Source organism: Silurus meridionalis, chromosome 1 (assembly GCF_014805685.1).
Source record: "Silurus meridionalis isolate SWU-2019-XX chromosome 1, ASM1480568v1, whole genome shotgun sequence".
Lineage (NCBI taxonomy): Eukaryota > Metazoa > Chordata > Actinopteri > Siluriformes > Siluridae > Silurus > Silurus meridionalis.
In genome coordinates, this window is record NC_060884.1 from 16,531,934 (window position 1) to 16,546,952 (window position 15,019).

A 15,019-nucleotide genomic window follows, 5' to 3' on the forward strand; every position below is an offset into this window, starting at 1 on the left:
ATCTATATTAGTTGTACATCAGGCAGTCCTGGTGCACGGTCAGTGGTTTAAATCACTTTAACCCCCCACCCCGACCAAAATGCATGCAAAGTAGGCAGATCCTTTTCTGATCTCGTGTATCGAATGTTATTGCACAACGTCATGTTAGTGCCATCTGGTTGTGGAAACATGAACGTGCAGCCAACATAAAACTGCGGCCACTCAAGAGGCTTCATACACAACATAGCGCGCGAGATCTCCACAGCCAGTAGCCACGTCTGGGTGGGTTTTTTTCTATTAATGCATTTGATCATTTCTTTATGGAGAATATTATTTGTATGTTTGCATATGTAGGTGTATATATGCATGCATTTGCATATGTATGTTTTTATATATTTGAGTGCATGCATGTATGTACAATGTGTGTATGTATAATATAAATGAAGCATTAAATAAGCTGGAACGATTCTTACACTTTGTGTAGTAATGCTAAGTACTGAAATGTAGTCTGTATAAAATTTAGTTTCGTTTGACAACAGATGTTTATTCCGATGCGTTTTGGCGACGAAGTTCGCTGCGTTTTAAACAGGGCTTATAGTTCCCTTGCAGACCACAATGCAAGTGCTGCTCATTCACGTAAGGATCTCGTGTTTTACAGGCAAACCTGGCCATTAATAAAAACAAACCATGCGCTCTTCTGATGGTGGACTGTAGTTAAGGGTGTGCGCACAAAAAGCGAAAAGCGCTCGCGCCTCCGCGCGCTACGACGCGCGTAACGCGCCATGGAGAACTTTCCGAAAGAGGAGACCATCTGGCCGCTGAACAAATCGTGTTGCGAGTCAAGTAGCGTGAACGAAAGCACAGCTACAAACCGAACCGTGAACCCTCTTAAGCGCAACGAGGAGGTGGCTAAGGTTGAAGTGGCAGTGTTGTTCGTGGTGCTGCTTCTTGCACTGGCCGGGAACCTGTGCGTCCTGGCGGCGCTTCACGCCACCAAACGCGCGCGCTCGCGCATGCATTTCTTTATGAAGCACCTCAGCATCGCGGATCTGGTGGTGGCTATCTTCCAGGTGCTGCCGCAACTCATCTGGGACATCACGTTTCGCTTCTATGGGCCGGACTTCTTGTGCCGCTTGGTGAAGTATCTGCAGGTGGTGGGGATGTTTGCCTCCACCTACCTGCTTGTGCTGATGGCTGTGGACAGGTGTCTTGCAGTGTGCCAGCCACTCCGCTCTCTGCGTCGCAGGAAGGACCGTGAGTATGTTCTCGGCTCGTGGCTCCTGAGCCTGCTGCTCAGCCTCCCACAGACATACATCTTCTCGCTCAAAGAAGTAGCAAAGGGAGTCTATGACTGCTGGGGAGACTTTGTGCATCCATGGGGGGCGAAGGTCTACATAACATGGATAAGTCTTGCCATCTACATCGTACCTGTTACCATTCTCACTGTGTGTTATGGCCTCACCAGTTTTAAGATATGGCAAAACTTCAAGCTGAAGAGCAGAAGGGATCATTCTCTAAGGCTGTCTAGGGAGCTGGCTGACGGTGCAGCGCTGTCACGCGTCAGCAGTGTGAGACTCATCTCGGAGGCCAAAATCAGGACCGTGAAAATGACATTTGTTGTCGTCTTGGCCTACGTTGTGTGCTGGACGCCGTTCTTCTTTGTGCAGATGTGGTCAGCTTGGGATCCCATGGCACCGAGAGAGGGTAATTTAATAAAGCTTTGGGGTTATGTCATCTTGAGTCATAGATTGGTGGTTTCCCTGTTCCTACATAGCAGAACTGAGTCATTCCATAATTACCTGCTTCTTTGAGTGTTTGAATAGTGAAACCATCAGCCTGTGCTGGAGCTGAGGCATCCTCTTGAACATTCTTATTATAGCATTTAAATTATGACAAACATTTATGTATGTGACAACGTACAGTGACACACTGTAATTTTGCCTCTGTATACCACCAAAATGCACTTTAAATCATGCACATAGATCATGAATCAAGATGTGCATACAGTTCTAATTTAAGTGGTTTAACAACAAATATTTTCCTAATTTTTTAAAAGATTTGGTTACATTAGGTACAAGTTAGTACATTATTAAAAATAAAGATTGCACTGATTACCTCAGTAACAAGAAAAGGCCTGTAAAACAATGGAAGACAACTGAAAAAATGGATCCTCATCGAATTATTTTCTTTGTATAGTAAAACACCTTTAAACGTCTAGCCAATTCAAGAATACTTTACAGGAGATAGTATCATTATTAAAATGTACAAATCAAGAGACACTGTTATGAATTAAAAAAAAAAAAAAACCTGGTAACACTTAAGAACATAAAGACCAGCTTAGACTTTTAGAAAACATCTAAACTGTCTGCCCTGTTCTGGACCACCATTATTTGGAGAGATGAAACTAAGAAAAACTTGTACTGGCATTATATGAAGAGAAAAATATGAAAAGGGAAAGAAAAGACATCTGATTTAAAAACTACTGTGTTATTTGTCAAACATGGTGGAGGCCTTACTATGGCATGGGTGAGTATGACTTCCAATAAACTGGATTACTAGTGTTTACTGATAATGCGACTACTGATAATTAGCAAAAGGAGCTATAGGTTATTTTCTGTTAAATTCTGCAAAATTAATGTGAGTGCTTCATAGTACAGATGGAAAATGATCCAAAAATATTACAAAAGCAACCAAAATGCAACGTGGTCACCTGACCTCACACCCAGAGCGCTTTTCACTTACTAAAGACAAAACAAAAAAAAAATTGTAAATGCCCACAAACAAGCAGCAGCTGATGTTGAAGCAGTGAAAGCCTATTAAAGCATAGGTTGATGTCTATGGGCTCAAGACTTCAGACAGTCATTAAATGTTAGTATTAAAAATAATAATTTTATATAGTATTATGTTTATCTTTCCAATTACTTTTTAATTTGTGAAAATTGAGGGACTATACAAAATTAACCTCCTTTAATTAAAGCTGCGTATCACATCTCTGCCTCAATGTTACAGTGTACAGTGTGGCAGTGTACAGAGGCAAAAATGAAGAAAATTGTGTCCAAATAATTATAAACCCAACTCTATGTACATACACATTATGACACAAGCACAACAGTCCAGCAACAGCAGTTTGTTAAAATAGATTTGACAAAATAGATACGTCATTTCAGTACCAAGCTAACCTATAAAAAACTTTAAATATTTTCTGAGCATAATTAAAACTGAAATGAACATGTTACGGCAACTCACAATACTGCACTGATTTAAGATTATAGAACAATGAATGAACATGAGAAAAGCATGACATCTATGGACGGGTTACTTACCGTATGTCTTGGCAAGATTATGAATATCAGTAACGTTTTTAGGTACGAGATTTTGAGTGGTTGTATCTGCTGGAATGATGAAATCGGTGTGCAGATAGAGAACATTCTGTCCTCTCTTCCCATCGGTGACCCAAAGAGGAAATTGCAGTGAATTTCTCCAGCACTTTTTTCATATTTCATTTGTTCATTGAGTTTGCAATAGAATGTTGAGTAAATTGAATGCACCCAAAACACTCCTAAATATTATCCATCTAATTTAGATAAGTTTGGTGAAGGTTATCAAGAACCCCTTTTTATGAAACTGAGTCTCTTTACACATAAAAATAGGTTTCTGTCTCATAGGAGTCAAGGAGTGTTTAATCTTATTCTTCTTTAGTAGCTGTTTAAAAAGAAAAATATATATATAATACAAGGCACTTGAAAAGAGAAAGGATATTGAACCAATACCCATAAAGAACCTAAAAAACAAAATAAACATTTATCTGAAAGAGTGGTCACTTCACATAACCCGTGAAACACTGAGCTGTTAGACATTTAAGATATTTTAGATATTCCTGGAGATACTCTTCCCAAGGGTGTAGTAACTATACTCTAGTCTTCAAAAGAATGCCATTTCCGTTGGTTAGCAAAACACGGGTTTTTTTCTCAGGGGAGAAATTAACAAGAAGTTAGATTTGTTGCTGTAGCTGGAAAGGTCATCTAATGGGGTGACCTGACTGTCCATGGTGAATGCAAACAAGATAAGTGTGTAAGTAATTTGTTAGACCAACACTCTCTCACGGTGTAGTTTACAGCTGTCACCTGACAAGTCCGATTTGTCTCATTTGTGCTCTGTCTTTATGAACATGATGCCTAGTTAATTACTTTGTGACAACCGTAAAACCGTAAAATTGATAATAATTCATATTGCATTTTCTATAACTATCAATCTACACATTAAAAATGTTTTGTCCCTCTGGGGGAGTCTTAAAAAGACTGAGGCTCTGAGTTAGTAAAAGTTTGTGTAAAAATATGTGCAGTTGCGATAACAGGCTTCAAAAACATTGTGTTTTTTTCTTGAGGAAAGAATAACATACCTAGATTTGTGCATTTGCATTGATAAATATGTAATTTGAGGCATTTCAGTTTATGGAGGACAAATACAGCAAAGTCAATTGAAATCGATTGTTTTGCACCTGCAGTGCAATTTACTATGATTTAAGTCCCTTTGAAGACGGACATTGTGAGTGCAAATTAACATGCCTCTATGTATTATATTCGAAGAAATCTCTTTTTGACAGTTGTAGACAAAATTATGCATTGACTAGATGTAATAATGAGGACGTTTATCAGGATGTAAGGATGACTCAATATTACCTTGACACAGAGGCGGAAGAAAAGGTTTTCTTTCACACTTTTCTACTGAACAAAACATACACATTTATTTTTTGTTCACAAGTTTTTGATGCTATTATAACCTGTAATTTTGCAGGTTGGGACATTAGTTGGGATGTCTCCATTGCAAAGGGTTTCAAGTGGAAGCTTTTCAGCAAGCCTTAATTAACTAAAATTTTTTTTTCAATGTGTGATAACTATATGAGAAATCTAAGAATAAAATAATGTATGAAAAATATTTATTTTTATTAAAACATTAATGCATACAATTATTTGGATGTACTACAGTCTATGGAAAACAACTCCAGATCACTTATAAAAAAACCAGGTTAATTAAAATATATTCTTAGGATTCTCCATAGACTTGCCAAATCTGATCATAATGTAAAAGATAAGCTATACTGAATTAAACATGTTCAGTGCTTAACTTAAGACTAGCGTATGTTCTGATTAATACACTGTATTAATACACTGTATAAATCTAATAATAAACTAGCATTTACTTAGTTGATCAAATATTAGCTCTAGATCCAAATTATCCAACTTATCATGTAAAATAACAAAGAAAGGTTTCTATTTCTTCAAGCCTTTTGCTTAGCCATTTTGTCAAGCTGTGCTGTGCACTCTTGTCAAAGTGATATGTATAACTGTGTATCACGGCACATTATGTTTAAGAATTCCATGTCTGAGAAGATATACATGACTAGCTGAAAGCTCAGACGAATCTATTTAGAAAAGAAATTATGTCTGTTTTTTTTTTTTATATTTTGTCACTATTTAGATAAAGATATAAAAATAGCATTTTGGGACTACTCCTGATGATGCTTTGTACACTCTTGGCAGGCTTTCCATCAGCTTCATGATTCACCAAAGCTTTTCTTAAAGCTACAGTGTGACTACATCTTAATAAATTAGCAAACTTATTTTAAATTCAGTATGATTCCGAAGAAAATTCATTCAGGGAAATTATAGTTAACAATTTATCTTTGTCTTCAAACTTAATCCTTGTGTCCAAACTTGTAGTCTACATTAATATAGTACAATAACATGCTTAAAAATCCTTGTCAGACTCCATATTACACTGTTTAAATGCTGCTGCTGGTCAATGGTTTAGTGTCCTTGGTTTGACCTTGAGTTACTGTCTATGTGATCTACATGTTCAGTCGTAAAACAGCAACTTTAAAGAGGGAATCATGCGGGTTAAAACCATGCAAACTTATAATTTCATATAGCCACATTTTGTAGGAAGCAACATTTAATGCTGTATTTCAGAAAGTAGAGACCATAATTATATCCAAGGCCAATTAACACCAGCTGCAATTCTGCAGTAACAGTACTTCTTATGACATACATAAAACATGAGCCCACACACCCTTTTGCATTAGTTTTACGCTCTATCTTTACTCAAGTTGCACTGAAACCCCATGTCTTACATACTGTGAATTTTAATAGTATGATTTTCACAACATATAGCTCTTTGTTTATTACTGTACAGTCTCTAGCTGGGGAGGTGGTAGCTCAGTGGTTATGGCATTGGACTCTGGATTGGAACGTCACAATTTTAAATCCCAGCACCACCAAGCTGGACCTTAACCCTCAACTGCGAAATGCTGCAAAATGTAGCTGCTAAATATATGTCAAGTCATGTAGGCTTTCGTTGTCATTCAAACCACATACAGAACAGTACACAGTGAATATAGATCTACACAAACTACTAACTGGGGCGAGATATAAAGTGCATGTGTGAGATATTTAGTTGAAAATAGGGCAACATAAGACAGTGAGACATTAAAAACAGTGACACAGTGACACAGTAGCACCAGCCAGTACAGACAATTTGTGTTGGTGCAAGGGGATTTGTCCATATATTAATAAATACTGTACAATTGTATATATAGTCTAATAATACTAAGGGTAATCAGAATAAGTAAAAAAATGTTTTATTCCCTGTCCCACTATTGTTCGTCATATTTTATGTGCCTACATTGTAAATACAGTTGGAATAGCAATAGTAATTGCACGTGTACTATAATGCGCTAATATTTACAGTATATCCAGCATGAACACATCAGAGAAGCAAACAAATGTACCACTTGCAGTCTTCAATTAGAAGTAAATGAAACACAATGATCAGACTGGTGAGTGCTGAAAATTTTAGGTTAAGTGGTTAATGTGCTTGACTGAAACTAAGCTATAAAAAACAATCCAATTCAACATAGGAGTTACAGAAGAGAACATGCTGAACCTGATGCCAATGAGCATGCCCCGGTCTAGTCTAGTAGTTCTTGTTACTAATTTGTATGGCTCACATTGCCTTTAAATGTTTTTCAAACAGGAAGGGTAGTTACAAAAACAGGAAAGAGCTAGATGATAAGACTATTTGGCTTAAGGCCATATGCCAGCTGAGTTGGTGGCTGGGCAAGGAACAACATGTTAACCACTGAACTACCAAGGATTTCCAAAACCTCCGGAGAGATAGGGAATAATGGCAGCTAATCAACTTGCAATCATGGCTCCTTACATGCACACATAATTCAAGCTTAGATTCATAAGTGAGCTGTAACTTGTTTCCCACTGAAAGAAGTGGCTTTGAGAGATTTTTCTGGGATGAGGGTATGGCTCTATGTCTTAAACTGCTCTAAATTAGTTGCTAGACTGTATGCTGGAAGACTGTATGACTAATAGTTGTATGTTGTTAATTCTCAAGTGTCCATTTTGGTTGTTACTCTAAAAATCAGGAGATCTAGTCATAGTCATAGCCTATAGCCTACTGTAAGTCAAGTGTAAGAGCCTCTCAAATTTACTTTGTTTAAGGCAATGTCAGTACCAATATCGTCCAGCCCCACCAAAATCTATGGTTATGTGTTGATCCTGGGAGATGAAGGGAACAAACCAAGAGATCATCTGAAAATAGTTGTTTATCAAGTGACTTATACATACAAATGCAATAAAAATACAAACTTGTAGATCTATGACCAGCTTTGCTCTTGAAAAGTCTTCAAAATCATCACAGATTAAAAATATCGAAATCTCTGTGACAGGACATTAGCTGTACCCAACAAATGACATCTATATATTAGTCATTTACGAAGTTTTTAAATTGAATAAAATCCATCATTTCCCTTTTTGAGCAATAGTTTGGTCTGCCCAATCTGCCTGAATATTATTATAATATGATTATATATATATATATATATATATATATATATATATATATATATATATATATATATATATATATATATATATACAGTGAGGAAAATAAGTATTTGAACACCCTGCTATTTTGCAAGTTCTCCCACTTAAAAAATCATGGAGGGGTCTGAAATTGTCATCGTAGGTGCATGTCCACTGTGAGAGACATAATCTAAAAAAAAAAATCCAGAAATCACAATGTATGGACAGGTGTCTTTATGCAGCTAATGACCTCAAACAGGTGCATCTAATTTAGGATAATAAATGTAGTGGAGGTGGACATTTTAAAGGCAGACTAACAGGTCTTTGAGGGTCAGAATTCTAGCTGATAGACAGGTGTTTAAATACTTATTTGCAGCTGTATCCTACCAATAAATAGTTCATAGTTCACAATCATATCTGGATTTTTTTTTTAGATTATGTCTCTCACAGTGGATATGCACCTACGATGACAATATCAGACCCCTCCATGATTTCTAAGTGGGAGAACTTGAAAAATAGCAGGGTGTTCAAATACTTATTTTCCTCACTGTATATATATATATATATATATATATATATATATATATATATATATATATATATTCATTTATGTTTTTACCTATTTACTTTTCTATACAAGTAGTATAAGGTTTATTGAATATGTTCTAGAAAGCCATTGCTCTGGTTACTTAAACCCTAACTTTTTTTTTTACATTTCTTTATTTTTTATTTGTTTTGGTCAAAAACACATGTACTACTATTTGATAGTTTTAAATGTATTTATTCCAGTAAATATCAATCTTGTAATATTATTTGCAGGAACATGTTAAATGTTGCTAACCCAATAAAATGTTCATGTACATTATACAACCCTAATTCCAAAATGACACTGTACACTGTAAGAGGTTCATAAAAACAAAAAGCAATAATTTGAAAATGTCATATGGTAAATGATTTTTTAATTCACAATAAAACACAGAAACATATAAAATATTTATAATGAATTGAATGATAGAATGAATGAATTACATCTGTTGCATCTATTGTATTATGCATTTTTTGAGTCAATTTATTTTTGTTACTGATGACAAAAATGTATTCATTTGTAAAACAGAAACTTTACTTTATCAGTATAGAGGGAATCATGCAGGTTAAAACCATACAACCTTATAACTTTATATAGCCACATTTTGTAGGACAGAACATTTCATGCTGTATTTCAAAAAGTAGAGACCATAAATATATCCAAGGCCAATTAACACCAGCTGCAATTCTGCAGTAACAGTACTTCTTATGACATGCATAAAACATGAGCCCACACACCTTTTCGCATTAGTTTTACGCTCTATCTTTACTCAAGTTGCACTGAAACCCCATGTCTTACTGTGAATTTTAATAGTATGATTTTAACAACATATAGCTCTTTGTTTATTACTGTACAGTCTCTAGCTGGGGAGGTGGTAGCTCAGTGGTTATGGCATTGGCCTCTGGATCAGAACGTTACAAGTTTAAATCCCAGCACCACCAAGCTGGACCTTGTACATGTACAGAAAGCAATGATTTGAAAATGTCATATGGTAAATGATTTTTTTATTCACAGAAAACATATGAAATATTTATAATGAGGAAGTAAACAATTTTAAGGAGAAAAAAAATGAATTATTAATTTCATTTAATTGCACAGCTAGCTCCAAAATAGTACAGGGGCAACTAAAGGCTTCTTTTTATAACTAATTAAGTTAAAAGGCAAAAGGTCACAAACATGAAGCGGTATAAAAAATAATCTGAGTAATCTGAGAAAAACTGTATATAACAGAATAAACTGTATATAACAGAATAAAACAGGCATGATTCTATAATGAAAATCACTACATGAGCTCAGAAACATTTTAAAGCTCTATCATGCAAAAATGAAGCCATATATGAACATGATACAGAAATGCTGCCATCATCTCTAAGCCAAAACTACAAATAGACTCCTGTATCAGACACGAATAGGACAATATTCCATCCCCCTCAAAATCTCCAACAATTGTTCTTCTCACCTTAATTTTAACATTTTATATGTTTTCTATTTTCTATTCTGCATAAAATATGGGTTTATTTGATATGGAAATCATTGCATTTTGTTTTTATTCATATTATTTTATAAAGCTTTCCAACTTTTATGGAATTGGGGTTGTAAAATAATGTGTCATGGCAGGGCATTTAAATATCTATATAATTACAGATATCAGATCGCAGTTTATTTTTTAATATGACCTTCACTCAGTAGAAGAAAATACTATACTTTAATTACATGGTGTACTGAAATATTCTTATGTCTTCTAGAAATGGCATTCATTATTTCCATGCTGTTGGCTAGCCTGAACAGTTGCTGTAACCCCTGGATCTACATGTTTTTTGCTGGCCACCTGTTCCGTGACCTGATGCACAACTGTCTAACAACATTACGCTGTAACTGTGTGGGGCAGCAGAGTCCTAATGGCCATTCAACAGGAATAGTGATGAAGGACACTGGCAGCCAGAGGAGCCTCACCCAAACATCAACTACATAACACACGGATTGAATGAGAAGACAAGGGGGTGCATGGTGACAAAATCTCTGCGATGGACCGGCATCTACAATAATAATAAGAATACATATGGACACATATTATTATTAAAACCTTGATAAGGCTCAGGCCAGTGTATTAAAAACATACAGATTACAATTTGACTCTCTAGAGAGACTGAAACTACCACTAACTGTTACCTCAAAGCACACTGGCAAGACACACATCAGTAAAATAATAAATGCTTTTGCATTTTGAATGCATTCATCTGCCCCATACTACCCTATTCCACAATGTATTTTTTGAGGTTATTGGACTGAACTAATGGCAACAGTCAAACCCCTACAGTGAAAGTCCTGTCATGGCTTTTATTATTAAACTACTAACCTTTGACACAGATTCTGTTCAGAGGCCCTCTAGAGATATTACTAGGTCATGTCAAGTTAAGTTCAGTCCTGGTTAACCTAAATGTATTGCTGAATAAATGTGTTTTGTGTCTACTTCTCTTACCCATTTACTCAGCACTCGCTTTATAGATGAATTAGACACATTTACTTACAAAAAATCATTTAATGTATCATGATTGTATGTGAATAAAATAAATAAAATAAAAAATATAACTATTTATCATTTTCATGTGCTCTGGTGTACAAAAATGACACTTTGAGATGTTTGTGTCATTTTCATTTACTACTTTGGCAAATATGTGACTATGTTATACAGTACTACATACTGAGCATTTCCAAACACACCAAACACATAATTTTCATTATGGTTTTGTCACATACAGATAGATGACAAATTAAAGAATGAACCAACATATTGTTTTAAGTGTTGGGGCACTTCAATCTATATAAACAATGACTATAGTGTGTCTTGCTACAGAGTTTACACCATTTGGAGGGAGCAACCTCATTTTTCTAAAATACATTTCTTTGATGTTTTGGAAATGAAGAAATATATTTCTATATTAACTACAGTTCCTTGCAACTGATGATCAATTACCATATATTTCAGAGAATTGTAATGCATCTTTAACATTGTGACAAACAAAGGCAAAGCCTAATATATGCTAAACAGTACGATTCATAAAATCATTCACAAAATTACTGAAAGAATTGGAGCAGTAGTATTATTATTTGGGGAAATGGTAGGTCCTAGGTGAAGGCTCTGGGTAACTGATCACAAGGTCGAGGTTTAAACCCCAGTAACATCAAGCTACCTCTTTTGGGGCTGTAAGCAAGGCCCTTACTTGTCTGTGCTCCAGGGGTGCTATAGCATTGCTGACCCTGCGCTCTGACCCCAGCTTACTAAAATCGCTGAGATATGCAAAGAAAGAATTTCACTGTGCTGTAATGTATATGTGACAAGTAAATGCAGTTATTGTATTATTATTGTTATTATTGTTTCCCCGAACAATTCTATTAACAGCATTTTGTATTTTATCAAGGAGAATAGTATGATCAGTGTAATCAAAAGCTGCACTAAGGTCAAGCAATGCAAGCAAGGAGACATCACCCTGACTAAAGGCCAGTAGTAGGTCATTTACCACTTTTATCTCTGCTGTTTTTGTGCTATGATGAGGCCTAAATTCTGATGTTATTTGTATGTAAACATGACCATAACTGCTGTGCTACAACATTTTTAAGAATTTATATTGGCCTATAGTTGGACATCTGATAAGGGTTGAGGTCAGGGGTTTGATAACTACTAGTTTAAAGGATGTAGGTACTTTACCTAACGTGCCTACTAAAATTGTTATAATAGATAATTATTTAGTTAGTCACTCACCGGTCATTATGTTATAATGTCATAATGTTTTGACTGGTTGGTGTATATGCAAGATCCTGTTTTATAATGGCCTTCCAGTTTCATCTTCTAATATTTTATATTTACTCCAGGTTACAGTGTGCTGACATATAGGAAGTGTTTGCTGAGGTAGCCTTTCCACAGGCTTTATTATCAGTTCTATGACACATTCCACAAACTCCAACTGGATATGTGCTCCATTCACATCAGCAGCTCAGACTTCATTAGGAATTGACTGTTGCAGTGTCTCAGTCTGCCATGTCTTTGCCTGCTAAAGCTTTCAGGCCTGAGCTGCAGCTGCTACTGGGATCATCTCTTACACACCTCCACACACACAGAGGAGTTCTTGGTTTTGATTGTTTTGACACTATATATAAATCTAGTCAGTATCACTGGAGTAATGACCTATATCATGGAAGATCATGTCACATGAAGTGTTAAAAAATACCTTACCAACATTCATAGAAAGCTCACCAGTCAGATTTAATAGAACTCTAAAAAGCAAGGGCAGATAAAATGCTACTTCTTACATGCAAATTCGATAAAAAAGAGAAAAAGATCTTATGTATTTTAGCGCAAATAATAATTATAACAGTTCAAACATATTGTAGGTCTCAATCACAATTTATTTCTTATTTTTATTAGTACAAATGTGTAATAAGTGATATGGATATTTAAGCTCTCTCAAGTGTCATTTTTCAGTAGCTTTAATTGTTTTGCTAATTGTTGGCCCAGTATATCCATGATTTCTCTCACTCTTTTAAAGGTTTCAGATATGGTTAATATCATAACACATCATGATAAATGTTTAAAACTAGAAAACTCAAAAAACATGTTCCCCTCTTTAAACATTTTGTCCAGGGAGAACTTGCTTTAGTCAGCATTATGGACAGGAACTACATCTCCCATCAGTAGTAACTACATCCCATCTGACCACTGCACCTCACTGAAACATGTCACGTGATTGTTTACACATCTACTATATTTAATTATGTTAAGATTATTAAATTGTTACATTTTTTTTTTTTTTTATTTCCTTGCAGTCAAAGAGATCTGCTTTTCTGCAACACTTAAACCATTCATCTGGCGCCTTCATCCATGCCACAGTCAGTGTCACAGTACACAACTTCTCATTCTAATGTTTTTTTGGAAATTTACTAACACTATTGACATGTATCAGTGATTATATTGACACACAATTTGACAACTGTCTTAATGTGCAAGTGTACCAGTGTTCTTATTAAAGTGGACGGTGAGTGTAAATTCACAATCTACTGAGTTATTCAAATAAATATTTATTTGGCAAGACTTAAGTGGTTTGTGCCAATGGCTTAAGCCAACAATTGTTCACCAAATTCTCCTTACTGCACTATACAGTTTACATATTATTTAAAAAGGGAAATATAGAACATTAAGCTTGATATTTAATGTCAAAGATACAATTGTGTCCTGTATGGTGCTATATGTTCAACCTCACCACTCTTGATTATGCATTCTGCCAAACTTCGCAGACTTATTTAGAATCATGTGCTGAACACGCCTTTTATGTTTTGTGTGCATATTGAACCAGCCATAAAACAAAAAAGAATAAAAACAAGAGAGTTCCAAACACTACATGCTTGAACCCCCTTAGAATATAGTTGCAATAATTTACAAAACCCAAGGCCCTAGTTTAAAACTACTTTTAGTATGCAGTTTGACCTTGCCACTGGAGAAATTGCCATCTAGAGAAATTTCTGAAGGTTGTTTGACCCAATAGATTTCAATAGATATAGCTTTTGGCTATATTATATTTTTACTTTCATGCTGAATTTTTTAACTTAAAAGAAAAAGAAAATCTATATTTTCTGCATTTACTCAAGGCAAGCCACAAAATGAAAACAGTTTCTTTCTCATTAATTCATAGGTTTTAAGAAAGAAATTGCACTAACCTTTTAAAAATTGCAAGCATTTATTTTCAGTCCCTCAAAAGTAATTGGACAAGCTAATACAATTACAAAGATTATTTTTTTAAACTGGGGTGCAAATCCTTTGCAGTTTTTGATTGCCTGAATCCTGGAATCCATGGACATCACCTAATGCTTTGCAAGACATTTATTTACTGCCTTTCTGTGTATCTTTTAGCTTTAAAATTTGACTTGGGTAATTGAAAAGCATGTTCAGTTAGATGTACATTTAGGTGGATGACGAGGCCATTTAAAAGGTCTATTTTTTTTCTTAAAAACCTCTTGGTTCGCTTGTCATGGTATGTTTTTGGCTATTGTCTATCTATAATATAAAACTTGCTAGTGCATTATTTCGTTTTTAGGAATGTACAAAAATGTTGATTTTAGCCACTTCTACAGTTTCTGTTATGCATTGGATTTTCTCTGTTTTTTGTTTGTTCTTTTTTTTTTCCAGCTTAATGATGGTCTACTTCTATTAAGGTAATATATTGTGAGTTCTCTTGCTTGGCTATCAAATAAAAAAATCAGTGTTTTAAATTATGTCCAGACATATGACTATGTCCAGACATAATTTGTCTTGAAATAGCCATTAAACTGCTTGTCCATCAATTGTCCAATTAAAAGGCTGTGAAAATGTAAGGACTATTGTAAATAGCTATAATTTAAAACAATTAAAACAATATTCTTTGTTAAATGCCTTGAATTAAAGCTAAAAGTACATGCCCATTTTTTAATTCTTTATGTTTTGAGGTGGTGTGCAGAGGCAAAATTACAAAGAAAATTGTGTGACTGAGCAAATTCAACCAACTATATAAACACTCACATGCTCAGTGCAAGTAATAACTTACACAGACAT

The 15,019-nt window shown here is 35.1% G+C and overlaps 1 protein-coding gene across 1 annotated transcript; it reads left to right on the plus strand.

The window, feature by feature from the left end:
- Nucleotides 1-200: 200 nt before the first annotated feature.
- On the plus strand, nt 201-11,033 carry oxtrb (oxytocin receptor b). The gene is made up of 3 exons (XM_046855083.1): nt 201-261; nt 638-1,683; nt 10,185-11,033. Exons 2-3 carry the CDS (start codon nt 762-764, stop codon nt 10,409-10,411), a joined length of 1,149 nt encoding a protein of 382 aa, XP_046711039.1. The 5' UTR covers nt 201-261; nt 638-761; the 3' UTR covers nt 10,412-11,033.
- The last annotated feature ends 3,986 nt before the right edge of the window (nt 11,034-15,019 follow it).

What these genes read in the sequence shown, in the direction of transcription:
- oxtrb (XM_046855083.1), top strand. Translation starts at nt 762, where the DNA reads ATGGAGAACTTTCCGAAAGAGGAGACCATCTGGCCGCTGAACAAATCG. An exon ending in TCCCATGGCACCGAGAGAGG is followed by an intron (nt 1,684 to 10,184) that starts GTAATTTAATAA and finishes TATGTCTTCTAG; the next exon opens with AAATGGCATTCATTATTTCC.